This window comes from Leopardus geoffroyi, chromosome B1 (genome assembly GCF_018350155.1).
Source record: "Leopardus geoffroyi isolate Oge1 chromosome B1, O.geoffroyi_Oge1_pat1.0, whole genome shotgun sequence".
NCBI classification, from domain to species: domain Eukaryota; kingdom Metazoa; phylum Chordata; class Mammalia; order Carnivora; family Felidae; genus Leopardus; species Leopardus geoffroyi.
The window spans coordinates 165,696,526-165,712,060 of record NC_059327.1 but is presented as its reverse complement, the minus strand read 5'-3'; the positions used below and the strand labels follow the sequence as shown (position 1 = coordinate 165,712,060).

At 37.1% G+C, this 15,535-nt stretch overlaps 1 protein-coding gene across 1 annotated transcript in view; it reads left to right on the top strand.

Moving 5' to 3' along the window:
* GABRB1 (gamma-aminobutyric acid type A receptor subunit beta1) overlaps positions 1 to 15,535 on the top strand; it is a 379,514-nt gene that overhangs the window by 349,437 nt on the left and 14,542 nt on the right. Inside the window, exons 6-8 of the mRNA XM_045474170.1 lie at positions 2,428 to 2,565; positions 2,674 to 2,826; positions 6,377 to 6,621. Coding sequence (XP_045330126.1) covers positions 2,428 to 2,565; positions 2,674 to 2,826; positions 6,377 to 6,621 — 536 coding nt within the window. The remainder of the gene's footprint in view (positions 1 to 2,427; positions 2,566 to 2,673; positions 2,827 to 6,376; positions 6,622 to 15,535) is intronic.

The window sequence follows — 15,535 nt, the reverse complement described above, 5'->3', positions numbered from 1 at the left end:
CCAGGTTCCGAGCTGTCAGCACAGAGCTCAGTACAGGGCTGGAACTCACTGACTACGAGTTCATGACCTGAGCTGAAGTCAGGTTGGACGCTCAACCAACTGAGCCACCCAGGTGCCCCTAGAAGTTATTTTTTAAAGAATTCTACTTTTTTAGAGCAGTTTTATGTTCACAGCAAAATAGAGAGGAAGATACAGAGATTTCCAATATGCCACAAGCTTCCACATACATAGACTCCTCCGTTATCAACATCCCCCACCGGAGTAGTAGGTTTGTTACAACTGCTGAACCTGCATGGACACATCATAAATCCCCAATAGGCCAGTAAGTCAATAAGCCAAGAAGATGTAGATCACTCTAAATCCAATAGGTAAAGAGGGTCTCACAGCTTCTTGGACACCAGGGATCATAGCTAAAATAAATATCTTCTGTTTCTATGGCTACACTTGAGTCATTGTAAAATGGGTTACTGAATATGGAAGATTACCCTTTGAAGAAAAGGCAAGTTCTTAGACCTAGAAGGAAATGGTTTAAAGAGAAATAAAATAAGCTAAATTGAAACCTATCACACAGTAAATAATAACCTCTATAGAGGGGCAAAAGTAACAAATATAAAAAGGTTGTGGGTTCAATGAGTTTAAGAATAAGAATTCAAAAAAGAGCTCTTTGTGAAGATAAGTTAGAAATGTGTAAAGCAATAAAATTGAGACAGGTTTATTTCCCCTCAAAAAAAAAAAAAAAAAGAATAGATTAAAATTTCCTACATCCTTGCACTGGTATGTTTTCAGTGAGCCTCACTGAAGACTTGGCACTCTTCTAAATTTTAAATATGTTCTTTTTTTTAATCTCTTGGAAAATATTACTGGTTTTAATCAAAAGTAGGTCAGCATCATATCTACTATATTATATGGTTATCTTCGAAACACAAGCCTTAGTAATTCTAATGGAAATAAAGGATTTGATGTTTTTTTTTATCTGAGATGAATATAAAGAGAAAATGAACTCAGAAATATCTTCTTTATGTCTACCAGGTAGAAAGAGACAACAACTATAGCCTTCTATATGCCCGAACTGATTTTTAGATTTTTAAATATACCCATACATTGTTTTTATAGAAGTTAATTTTTTATGCGACCATAACCCAGCTAGACCACTGATAAGGGGAAACAGAAGTGGAAAAGAGAAGACAATAGACTTCAGGGTAGACCCTAATAATGCAATCTACAATCCTCTATACATTACTCCTAAATTAACAAAAGCTCACCCTCATAAATATTAAGCTATAAATGTATTATCAAGAATTCATAGGGGGCACCCGGGTGGCTCCGTTGGTTAAGCATCTAACTTCAGCTCAGCTCATGATCTCGCTGTCTGTGGGTTCAAACCCCACATTGGACTCTGTGTTGACAGCTCAGAGCCTGGAGCCTGCTTTTGATTCTATGTCTCCCTCTGTCTCTGCCCCTCCCCCACTCATGGTCTGTCTCTCTTTCTCTCTCTGTCTCTCAAAAATAAATAAACGTTAAACAAAAATTCATAAAGTTCTTTACACTTATCACAGGGAGCAAGCATAATGTATAGAATTATTGATCACTATGCTGTATACCTGAAACTAATATAATGTTATATGTGATTACACTTCAATTTGAAATTTTAATTTAAAAATTCATATAGTCCTTAATTTTTCACCTGTATATTAGATATAATAAAAATATATGAGGGGGACCTGGGTGGCTCAGTCATTTGAGCATCCGACTTCAGCTCAGGTCATGATCTCACAGTTCATGGGTTCAAGCCCCACATAGGGCTCACTGATGTCAGCCTGTCAGCATGGAGCCCCCTTCGGATCTTCTGTCTCTCTCTCTCTGCCCCTGCTCCACTTGGGCTTTCCCCAAAATAAATGAATAATAAATATATATGTACATATGAATAGAAGTTTACCTATTTTCTAAAATAAATGTGTATTTCTTTTTTAAATGTCTTGATCATATAATCAGTATGTACAAATTTGGTTTTTCATTATACTCCACCATTTTACCTTTTCCATAACCCTTTTAACAAATACGTGTTCAATTATTATTATGTATTATTGTTAAAGGATGCATAGTAAAAATCTATGTTCAGGTACTAGAATCCCGCTGTCGCCTTATCTAACCAAAGAATTCCCATTAGTAGATGCAAAGAAACTAAATAACGAGCAGTGATATCAGACATCACTGAATGAGCACAGCGTTTATGTCCACTAAAGCAGATGCATCCATCTTCTCAATGCAAGAATAGTGCTCATCATGAGACCTATATGCCACCCTATTTAAAGCATTGTTGTCTTACCACCACTTGCTGGGAATTTTCTCTCCAGTTCCAAGACTCTTCAAAATGAATTTCTAGACCAACCTAACTCTATTTAACCATGCTGTATTTCTTGGTTTCAGATGGCTATACTACTGATGACATTGAGTTTTACTGGAATGGAGGAGAGGGAGCAGTAACTGGAGTTAATAAAATTGAGCTTCCTCAGTTTTCAATTGTCGACTACAAGATGGTCTCCAAGAAAGTGGAGTTCACAACTGGTGAGGTTATTTCCCTCCAAATGAACTCGGGGCACTGTGAAAGAAAGAAGATGATTCCTACCAAATAGAGATCTGATTTTTTTTTTCTGTTTTCCTTTTTTAATTCAGGGGCATATCCACGACTGTCACTAAGTTTTCGTCTAAAGAGAAATATTGGCTACTTCATTTTGCAAACCTACATGCCTTCCACATTGATTACAATTCTGTCCTGGGTGTCTTTTTGGATCAACTATGATGCATCTGCAGCCAGAGTTGCACTAGGTAAGGCATTCCCAGCACTGAAAAGAGCTGGTAGGATTTAGCTTCAACCAACCAACCATTTTTAGAAATTATAAGCAATGGCTTTCTCTCAGAGCAAGTCGAAGAATGAGATTACCATAAGAGTCCTTATAGTAAAATATCAAAGGGTAAGCATTTTCAGGATGAATGTTTTACAATGCAATATCTTCTTAGCATTTTACCAAAAAAATCTTGAAATATAATTAATACTAGCTATATTAGTGCTTCTTAGAGTCTATTTTTAAATTTTCATTACACTAATTTTTACTAACTTTGTGATGATTTTCTCTTTGGTCTCTGCTTTTTATAGTGAAGAACATTTACAATGCATTATTCCCTCTTTTTTTGTATGTTGTATTCTTTTTTTTGTAATATAATTTATTGTCAAATTGGCTTACATACAACCCCCAGTGCTCATCCCAGCAAGTGCCCTCCTCAATGCCCATCACCCACTTTCCCTTCTCCCCCACCCCTCATCCACCCTCAGTTTGTTCTCTGTATTTAAGAGTCTTTTATGGTTTGCCTCCCTCCCTTTGTAATTATTTTTCCCTTTCCTTTCCCCCATGGTCTTCTGTTAAGTTTCTCAAGATCCACATATGAGTGGAAACATACAATACCTGTCCTTCTCTGACTGATTTATTTCACTCAGCATAATACCTTCTGGTTCCATTTACGTTGCTGTGAATGGCATGATTTCATTCTTTCTCATACAATGCATTATTCTCAAATGGATTTGGAGAAAGCTAAACCTTGTGACTGTTAACAAGATATGTCAATTGTTAAAAAATACTATTTTTCGAACATTAACTAAAGTCGTATCGATCTGAGTTTTCCTTAAATGGAGCTCATCGCACTTGAATAGGGCACAGACATTCATCAGCTATATTAATGACCTGTGATCAGCACAGAATAAAAATGGTTTCCTTCCTGGAGGAACAAAATTCAAAATTAATCTTGCCATGGTTGAGTAATTGCAGCAAGCTGAAAGGCTGTATTTGAGACTTTAAAGGATTCCTTGGAAAGTTAGAATATATAAGGTCCGTTTGATGAATCTGAGCATGTATGGGTGTGCCTCATTATTTGTTCCTAGACCCCTTTCAGTTATCATTTTCTGGGGCTTATTCTCATATATGCGTGCACATGTGTGCGTGCACACGCACACACACACACACACACACTCACACACACACCAAATATGTAACAGCATCATTTCCAGCTAAGCTGACATACACATCACTTCTTTTGAGATTGCTGAACTGGGTTAGATGTTCAGCGTCCCCTTCACACTCAAAGTAATTGTCATCTCTATAACTTATTTCTAATGACTAATTTCTAAAGGCTCACAGTCAAATGCTGGTAGCCCCTTATCAACCTTTGAACATTCCAAAAGTAAGGAAAGGCAACAAATAGTTGATCACATCATAGGTATGAATCTGCATATATTATTTGAATGTGAACATGAGTATGTGTATACTATGGTTAAGGAAAAAACAGTGGATGATGTCAACAGCAGGGAATACAACTATCAAGGTCATAAATTGTGGTTCTCGTTACACATCTATCCCCAAAGCTAATGGTATTTTGATTAAAGATGTTAGCACATAAAGTGCTGACTTAATCTTCTCTTTGAAATGTAAAATCTGTGACATTTTAAAACTTAACTAAGTAAAAAAGGCATTTGTTTACTAACCCTTCGTGCTTAAAAATTTAAATCAACGAGTGGAAACCAAAAAGTAATTAGTGGATTTGTAAATGAACTGTTTATTTCTGCTGAGGATATTAGCTAGAATTATACTGGGTGAACTTCAAAATTTTATTCAAAGAAATAAGTGAGACCATTCATGATGGCATTTCAGATCAGCGCAGCACTTTTGAATTCATCACTGATCTGAACCATTTTAACTTTTTATATGCTAACTCCAACTTCCTATTTTATCTGTTCTCTTAAAGTTGAATAGTCAAATCAGGGAATTTATCCAGAATAATCTCATGGGCAAATGAGTGCTAAACTATTGTTCCCCCTTTTCAGTTTCTACCTTCTATTCTCTTTGCCGGATGTCCTTTGTTTTTAACACCCATTTTAACATTTCCTGTCTTTATTTTTAAGGACTGTCATCAAGTTTCAAGGTGTATCTTCTCATCTTTCTGTTTTCATTTTAGGTGCCTTTTGTTTAACACTTCCTTGCTTTTTTGCCCCTAGCTGGGTGATCTATGGAAAATAACTAATCTCAGAATTTCTGTTTATGCATGTATAAAATAGAAATCATATACCTGCCTTATCATACTCAGCAAGCTGTTATGGCAGTCATATAAGATAATTCATAACTGTGTTTAAACTGTAATATTGGGGCACCTGGGTGGCTCAGTCAGTTAAGCATCGGACTCTTGATTTTGGCTCAGGTCATGATTTCACTATTCATGAGATCAAGCCCCATGTTGGGGCTGGCAGCACGGAGCCTGTCTGGGATTCTTTCTCTCTCCCTCTCTCTCTCTCTCTCTCTGTCCCTAACCCAGTCTCTCTCTCTCTCTCAAAAATAAATAAATAAACTTAAAAAATAAAATAAAACTGTAATATGCTATATAAATGTGTAATATTAGTATTATAACACAAATTATCTACGTAAGATTCCAACTTCCTCTTTAGTTTTGTTTTTCCCAATTACATTTCATCATTGCCATCATCAACACCAAATATTTATTACAGTCATGCAAAGTTTATATGGTTAAGAAAGCTTGTGCTTAACAAAATAGACAAAACAGAATTTTCCTTTTAAGAGTTTACAGTCTTAACCTTCTTTAACAAATCCAAGTTGAATTTTTCAGGAAATCTTTTCTTGACTCCAGGGAACTAATTCATTCTAGGCTCTGGAATCAAGAACCAGAGGTAACATTTGAAAAATCAAAGCAACAACGTTTTATTTAAAAAATACATAAATCAAATGTTTGATGCAAATCGCGAACTTTCTTACATATATCTTCTTTTAGTGTTGTTTCACTATGAATGATGCATTATTATTTTAACGTGTAATACTGACCTTGTATATATTATAGACTTATGGAATGAAGTAGGTCTCCTCACGATGGTTACCAACTTTCAGTTTGGTAGTGGCTGTTGTGGGTGTTAGTGTTACAAGGACAGATTTAGTAGGAAAATGAGCAAGATGCTGAGACCCGGAAGAAGTCCGGGTTACCGGGTGTGTAACAGAATGAAGAACATTTGACAGGAGACAGTGAGCATATCAATGGGATTTTGATATGCAGGCCCATTTATTTTTCTTTCTTCTATGTGTATTATTTTTTAAAAAATGGTTTCCAACCCTCCATTAATGGTACATCCTGTTTGACGATTTGTTCATGGCCTGTATGGGGAGTCTGAAGCTTTGTCCTTCCAAATATCCGTTCCTTTTGCCTAGTGGTTTATCACATTACTGCCATCATTCTGGGACACCAATAAGGAAATAGCATCTATCTTAGTCTTTCAAGGGCAGCTTAACAAGTGCATTCAGCTAAAATGTGTCTTTCTGTTTCATAGGAATCACCACCGTGCTGACAATGACAACCATCAGCACTCACCTCAGGGAGACTTTGCCGAAGATCCCTTATGTCAAAGCGATTGATATTTACCTGATGGGTTGCTTTGTGTTTGTGTTCCTGGCTCTCCTGGAATATGCCTTTGTAAATTACATCTTCTTTGGAAAAGGCCCTCAGAAAAAGGGAGCTAGCAAACAAGACCAGAGTGCCAATGAGAAGAACAAATTGGAGATGAATAAAGTTCAGGTAATGTATTAAATATTCCTTACAATATTCCTCCAAAATGTATCAGCAGCATGGTGCTCAGGGCTCCCATAACAGGAAAAAAAAAAAGTATATTAGTTTATCTTTAATATGGCTCAAACACGCCTCCCTTTTACATATTTGAGAATTGGGGATTGAAGAAGTTAGATTGAAGTTTCCATAGGTTAGTAATATACCTGGACCTAAAACTCAACCCTAAATCCATTATTCTTTATTCTAAACCAAATAGTTGTAAAACTATAGGCAGAAGAATAATGCCAGATTTGCTTGATAAATGAATGAGACAACTAAAATAAATCAGTTCTGTACTCGGTGGAAATGAAAAGATATGGCCCAGTAGTTACAACCACAGACTGGAATTAAACTGCTTGGGTTTGAGTCCCAGCTCTGCTACTTACTGGCTTTATAACCCCAGACATATCAACCTACATAACTTCTCATCTAGTCTCTGTTCTCAATGTCATCATGGAGGTTATTATAGTATACTTATAGAGTTGTTATAAGGACTAAATGAGGTTTTTTTTTAAGTCTAATATTTGTAACAATACCTGGAGCATGATAGGTACTCATTATCATTATAGCTAGCTAGCTATTACCCTTAGATGTAAGACACTGTCACTATTTTTCTTTTGCTTTTCATTGGTAGATCTTATGACTTGTGCTTTCACTAGTGCTTTCTTTATTCTTTAAGAACATCTCTTTAGCCTCTACTTCTATGCCATGTTTCACTGAAATCAAATTAAAATTGTGAACATTGAAATACTGCATCCACTATAAATTGTTTTCAAGATGGCACCCAGGGTGACAACTCAAAAGATTCGCTCATTTAGCCACCATTCTGAGCATTAGGGATACTTCCCTGAAGGAGACAAAACTCTTGGCTCTCATAGAGTTTAGACTCTAATGTGGGAAGACAGACCATAAACATGTAAGCACGGATTAAGAGGATAATTTCAGGTTGTAGTAAGTTCTGAAGAAAGTAAAACAGAGCAATGGGTAAGAATGATTTGGATCAGCTTCAAGGGAACAAGGAAGGTAGATCAGGAGGACCTCTCTGAGACATGACCATTTGATCTGAGACCTAAGTGATGAGAAGCACTAACCACACCATGGCCATTTGAGGCAGAGGACACGACAGTGCAGTGGCTCGGAGGAAGGAATTGCTTGAGGTATGAAAGTACTAAGAGGACACCAATGTGGCAAGACCATAACAAGTGAGGGAGAATATGTAGTATTAGAGGTGGCTGGAGAATCAGGCAGAAGCCAAACTATAAATCTTCAATGTACGTACCTTCATGCTCTTTGGTGGGATATCAAAACCAAACACTGTCAGGTAATTAGAAAATTATAAGCAAAATACCAAATAGATTCAGCCAAATGGTCAAAATTCAAAGTAACTCATTCAAATAATGTTTTACTCTTTTTTTTAAAGTTTCTTCTTTTAAGTTTAATTTTTTTTTAAGAGAGAGAGAGAGAGAGAGAAAGAGAGAGGATGAGCACGTGTGAGGGAGCACCAGAAAGAGAGGGAGAGAATCCTGAGCAGGCTCCATGCTGTCATCTCTGGCCTGATGCAGGGCTCGATCTCACGAACTGTGAGACCATGACTTGAGCTGAAATCGAGAGTTGGAAGCTTAACCAACTGACCAACCCAGGTGTCCCGGTTAATTTTCACTCTTATGTGAAATATTATGCTGGATTCTATGGAAGAAGGAGGAAGCATGATACTTGCCCTGAATAATCTTCTGATCTTTGTGGGAAAGAAGATTATATTCAGATGAGGTGATTAGGTTATAAAATGAAACAGGACAGCACCTACCTTGAGGAGTGTTTCTGAAAGGAAAAGGCTGATTCTGACCTACTAGCTTTAAAAGTACGTTAGCAGATTTTAAGGCCACCTCTTTTCTGTTCCCACTCTCATCTCAGTTGCCTCCTAAGCCTCTGCATAGCTTGGAATGTGTATTAATGGATATATCATGAGGGAAAGCCCTACGCAAATAAAGTGGCATAGGTTCACTGGTAGGAAAATCTGAAGCCATGGACTGGATGGATGTCAAAGATAAGTAGAATTTGGAAAGGTAAAGGAGAAAATAGGGCCTCTCAATTGGCTAGAAAAGCAGTGTTCTCTAGAAAGGTAATTAAATGGAAAGGCCACTCCTTCAGCAAACTGAAATCAATGCATTCAGATAATTTAAAAACATCATAAAACAAACTTTAACCATACTCTTTGGTCATTTACCTTGATTCCACCCCAGGATATCAGAGAATTTTTCTAAGATGTTAAGGGACAAATAAAGGCCAAATGAAAGCCTTGTATGCCACATCATATCTAGATGTATAATACATATTGCCCTCAAGAGGGCTTAGTGACTAATAAATAAGTAAAATATTTCTATCTAACTGATCTTTGTGTTTGAGTAACATTGGGCTCAAACATAGTAAGGTTTCACTGGATTTCAAATCAGGAACTTTTTATGCCAGATGAATTGACATTTTAAATTTGAATTCCAGTGATAGGATAGAAAAATCCCTCAATTATCAGGATTTTTTTTTTTATGAAATTTATTGTCAAATTGGTTTCCACACAACACCCAGTGCTCATCCAGGGATTTTTAAAGAAGATAAAAATGTGCTTTTATCCATGGAAAGTTAGATTAGAAACTTCACAAATGCTTTTCAGAAAAACACAGACAAAATCATGCCCAAATTAATTTAAAAATCATGTTAAGACATGAAAGAGTAGTTTATATTGGACTAACTCTCTTATGGATTAAAAATTATAAACCCCGAGCCAAAAAAAAAATATATTTTTGAGAGAGAGACAGCTTGAGCAGGGGAAAGGAGCAGAGGGAGAGAGAAAGAATCTTAAGCAGCCTCCACACTCAGCATGGAGCCCAAGGTGGGGCTTGATCTCTGTGAGGTCATGATCTGAGCCAAAATCAAGAGTCAGACACTCAACCGACTGAGCCACTCAGGTGCCTCCTGAGCAAAAAAATTTTTAAATCTGCTTGAAGACATGAGACTAACTGAAAACAAACAAAAACTAAAGGAGAATCAACCCTCAAATGAAGGGAATGACATTCTCTTAAATCAGTATTTATATAGCTTTGTCCCAAGGCCACTCCCCAGTCTGCAGAACTTCAGCCAAAAAACCTGCAGTTTTATCAGTCTGATGAGTCAGAACATGGAGTTTGATACTTCCAGAGTTTCAAGAAATCCTAAAAAGAAGTGAGTCACAAGAGAAATGCAAAATCTGAATTTGGGGCGCCTGGGTGGCTCAGTCAGTTAAGCATCTGACTTCAGCTCAGGTCATGATCTCCCGATCTGTGAGTTTGAGCCATTCATCGGGCTCTATACTGACAGCTCAGAGCCTGGAGCCTGCTTCAGATTTTGTGTCACCCTCTCTCTCTGTCCCTATCCTGCTCATACTCTGTCTCTGTCTGTGTGTCTCTCTCCTCTCTCTCAAAAATATACATTTCTTTCTTAAAAAAGAAAGCTTTAAAAAAAAAACCTGAATATAAACTTCCCACAAATCCTTGGTTGACCTCTGAACTACAAAAGTATAAAATGCTAGGAAATCTGGAAGGGGGAAACAGCTGAAAGACTGAAAAAAAAGAACAAAAATAAGGGATTCTCCTTGAGTTAAGGGAAAAATTAAAATAGATTCACCGTAACTACACATAAAACCCACTCACTACCCATTCTAGGTGACCTATTAGTAATTTAACTGCCTTTTATTATTATTAATTTTTTTTTATTTTGGAAAGACAGAGCAAGGGAAAGGGACAGAGGAAGAGAGAGAGAGAGAGAGAGAGAGAGAGAGAGAGAGAATCTTAAGTAGGCTCCACCGTCAGCACAGAGCCCAAAACAGGACTTGATCAAATCACTCTGAGATCACGACCTAAGTCGAAATCAAGAGTCGGACACTCAACCAACTAAGCCTCCCAGGTGCCCCTTAACTGCCTATTAAAACAAAATCCAACATTTGTTAGGGAAAATAACAGAATCCAAAGTCTCTACAGAGTATCATCAACAGCTACTATAAAATAAAAAAATCACTAGACATGAGAAAAAAGCAGGAAAACATGCCCATACTTAAGAGAAAAGACTTAAAAAGAGAAAAGAGAAAAGTCACTAGAAACAGAACTGCAAAAGTCTCAGATGTTGGCTTAAAAGATAAGGACAATAATTAAAAATAATAACAGCAATTAATATATTTAGAAGTTCATAGAAAATAGCCCAAAACTAAAAGGAGCTGAAATATCCTACAATAGGCAAATGGTGAAACAAACCATAGTAGGTTCATAGCATGGAATACCAGCCCAATAAAAAGTAATGAACTATTGATACATACAACAACTTGAATGGATCTCAAGGTATTATGATGAATGGGAAAAAAAGTCCATCTTAAAAGATTATACATTGTCTGATTCCAGTTATATAATATACCTGAAATCATAAAATTATAAAGATTAAAGAACAGACCAGTGGTTACCAGGAGTCAGTGATGGGTGGAGGGATTGAGTGTGATTAATTAGAAAGGGGTAGCACAAGGTGGTGGAATAATTCTATAGCTTGCAGTGGTGGTTATGTGAATCATCACATGTAATAAAACTACATAGAACTATACATACTTTATACCAATGCCACTTTCCTGGGTGATATTGTACAGTAGTTAAGTAAGATGTCAATAGGAGAAACTGGGTGAAGGGTACATGAGAGCTCTCTGTGCTATCTTTCTAGTAATCTACAATAATTTCAAAAGAAAAATTTTTAAATAATGTCCATAGGAACAGATTAATATAGGTAGAGATGGGGAGTTTCAACAAAAGACTTGAAACTGAAAAAGAACCAATGGAAATCATAGAATTGAAAAATTCATTAGACTGGGTATTATATGTAAGTGATGCATCACTGGGTTCTACTCCTGAAGCCAATACTATGATGTATGTTGACTAACTTCAATTTAAATAAATTAATTTTTTAAAAAGATTACATACACTTCAAATTTTCTATTTAGATTACTGCATCCTTAGCAAAGCAATGCATAAATCAGATCCCCCGCCCCCCCTTTCAGATAGATGAAAGAATATCCATTATGTATTACATATATCCTTTTGAACAAAAATTGCTTATATATTTAAAAAAAGAAAAATGCATTAGATGAATCAGCATCAGATTTTATAAAACATAAGAAAGGGTTAGTGACATTAAAGTTAATATTGGCCATCTCTCAATTTTTCCATTACACTGGTTCTTATCATAAATGTTACTACCTCAAAGAAGGCTTAACTGACACCCCCAATGGTGGATTGTATTTTGTACCATTGTTATTTGTTCTCATGGCTTTCTGTGCTTTTCCACCATAGGATTTACCACAATAGTGAATATATGTTTACTTAAGTAATTATTTTTTAATGTCTATCTCTCTACTAAACTATAAGTTTCCCAAGGATTGGGATCAAGGTCCTTGTCTATTATGTTTATTGATCTTTAATCAGTGGCTAGAACAGAGGAAAAAACAAATAAGTATTTGCCGAATGAATAAATTTGGAGAGGACTTCTCCATTCAGGATGAGTTCTTAGCTACCATAACCCAAGGTCCTGAATGCTACATCATGTTTTATAAAACTCATATACATTCATAATAAGTAAGAAAAAGAGACTGTAGTCCACTTCAGTTTTTGCTCCAAACTTTCTTACTGTTTCTATCACTTTGATTTTTAATATTTTCTAAAGCATGATTTATATCAACCCCTGCTATTCTCTCCGAATCACAGTGTCATATAACAACAGATAAGATATAATCTTCAATAACAAAGCAAGTGTATTACTTCGTCTTTTCAGTGTATTATCTCCAGCAGTTAAGATAATAATGAAACCTGTGTGGTATTTAAAAATGCTATCCCCTGGTGAAATTTAAAAAATAGAAAATAATATCAGATTTTTTTCCTTTCATATAAAAGTTTGGGTGGTCCTCCCCTTTCCTTTTAGATACTTGTAAACAGTTGAATTCAAATGATACATGTGCTGTGGTCCCAGACAATTTTCATTTGAGGGACCCTAATATTTGCCTTGGTACCCTAGAGCATAGCATGGCATCATTCATTTATTACACATTACTCTTGATAGCCTTGGCTGGGCAGTCATGTCAAGGGTCATTTGTACTGAAGTTAGAAGTGCTTGCTTTGTCTTGATTTATATTACCACCAGCTGCAGTGAAGCATCTTTTTTGTAGGAGTACAGATGCTGAATCCAGACATTAGGAGAGTTTCAACCTCTGAGGTGATAAAGACTGTAGATTCATGTACCCCTCAGGCATCATTTGAAACTAGAGATGGTATTTAGAGTTTTGAAAGATAGATTTCACAGTACTAGTAGGCTGTAAGTATGCTACTTCTGGGCCACTTTTACACTAACCTGGAATATACGTGGTTGTGTCTGTTGGCCACATGCCTGCCCACTTGCAAATAGATCCACCTAGGATGGATTGGTTGCATGGGCAGTCTATAGTCAGGTACTGATTTGAAATCACTTGAAGTCATGGGGGACACCTTGCAACCCCAACAATTAAGAAATAGAATTTCCATTCAGATTCAGATATTGATGCTGTAATCTGGCCTCTTTCCTCTCATTCCTATTCTCTGTGGTGTGTTATCTACATTTTCAGACACTTTTAGACATCTACACTTTCAGACAACTTGCTAAATGGAAATCAGCTCTGTACTGTGATTAATTCCAGGATCCATAATGCATGTGAAAGCAGGCATCCTAACAGTCAACAGCTTTTCCTTAAAACTAGCTTGAAACAGATGGATACCTACATTAGCCTTTGAGCCTAGGACGTACCCCACATCACTGCCTTGTCATCGGGCCAACTAAGACACTTCTCTCAGCCTTTGATGAAATTTTAACCTTTATGACTTAGCATCTTGGATTCTGGAGAAATTCAGGCAGGACCTTTGATTTCTGTGGATAGCCTGTGTTAGCAATTCATGGACTTCTTTAGCCCTTAAATCCGTGCCCAAATCTGGCTCGGTTCATGCTTTGTTCTCTAGTCTTGGCTTAATGTAGCTAATCTCCAGATGCTTCAACAGCTCTTTTTCCCTCTCTCTCTCTCTCTTCCTCTCTCTCTGCCTCCCTCCTCCCTCCTTCCCTCTCTCCCTCTCCTTTCCTTCTATACCCAAACATCTAGGATTCTTTTGTAAATGAGGAAGAAATCAAATTCACTTAACAGGCTTAAGAAAAAGGTGGGGGATATATTTTGGCACACACAACTAGAAGGTCCATGAGTGGTTCTAATTTCCTATGTGGCTATATCCATATATTTAAACATTGTCATCAGAAAGCATCTCTCTTCATCTGTTAACTTTGCTTTCCTTTATAATGGCTTTATGTTCATTAAACCCTTCCTTCATGGTGTTCCAAAACGCCGAAGCTTATATGTTCCAAGCCCTGCAACCCTAACCCAAAAGTACTTTCTTATCACCAATAGTTACAACAAAAAAAAAGTCTTATGATTGAGTCTTCTGGATCAGCTTGAGTCATATTCTCATGCAGAAATCAATCTCTCTGACTAGGAAGTTGGGAAACAATAAATGCATAGGTCTGCATCACATACCTGTCCCTGGAGCCTTAAAGATGCAAGTAGGTCTACTTCTGCCACATGCACCAAGGAAAGTCAGGTAATGTTATCAGAAGAAGGTGGAATGGAATCAGACAGGCCAAACCAATAGGCATCCACCAAAACTCACCCTAGACTCTGCCTAAAAGAAAATATCCATACTCTTTAATGCTACATCCAGCACCCACTGTGATCTCATGCTGCTTTCCTCTTCTGCCTCATTCCTCCTCCCTCTCCCCTTCACTGACACACACTTTGCTCTAGAAGTTCAACTCATAGTTTTCCCAAATTGCCATGGTTTCACTCTTTGCTAACTCTTGGCTTGTTCCCCAAAATTCACCTCTTGCCTGATGTCTGCCCTCACTCATCAGGTGCTTCTCCTAGAGCTCTCCATTGCACACTATGCTTACCGTTTTTTGTTTTAAACTTAAAAAATATTTAAGGGGTGCCTGGGTGGCTCAGTCAGTTAAGTGTCCAATTCTTGATTTTGGCTCAGGTCATGATCTCACAGTTGTAAGATTCAGCCCAATGTCAGGCCCCATGCTGAGCATGGAGTCTGCTGAAGATTCTCTCTCTTCCTCTTCCTCTGCCCCTCCCTTACTTGCACTCTCTCTTTCTCTCTCTCAAAAAATAAAAAGTCACTTAAAAATATTTAATATTGGGGCACCTGGGTGGCTCAGTCGGTTGAGCATCCGACTTCGGCTGAGGTCATGATCTCGCGGTTTGTGAGTTCGAGCCCCGCGTCGGGCTCTATGCTGACAGCTCAGAGCCTGGAGCCTGCTTCAGATTCTGTGTCCGCCCCCGGCCCTCTCTCCACCCCACCCCTGCTTGTGCTCGGTCTCTCTCTGTCTTTCAAAAATGAATAAACATAAACAAATTTTGTTTAATATTTGATATTTAACTTTAACAAATATTTAATGAGCATAAACTATGAAAATACTCTGTATGCACTAGGTATAGTCAGCAATGAATAAAAAAAAAACGTTTCATTTGGATAGGAGAGAAAGATGAACATTATACATATAAATACATCACACACAATCAAAATGACACCCACAAACACACATATAATGCCAGGCAATAATATACACTATAAAGAAAAACAGAGTAGGACTTGAGTGCAAACACTTTATCTTCCACTTTGGGTTTTCCAATGCCTGCCAAAGAGCCCAGCACAAATCAGGCACTTAAATGACTTTTAAAACAATAAGTGAACTAATGAATTAATTACAAAACCAAGCAGAATGCTCTTAAAATTCATGTATAATTGGAAAC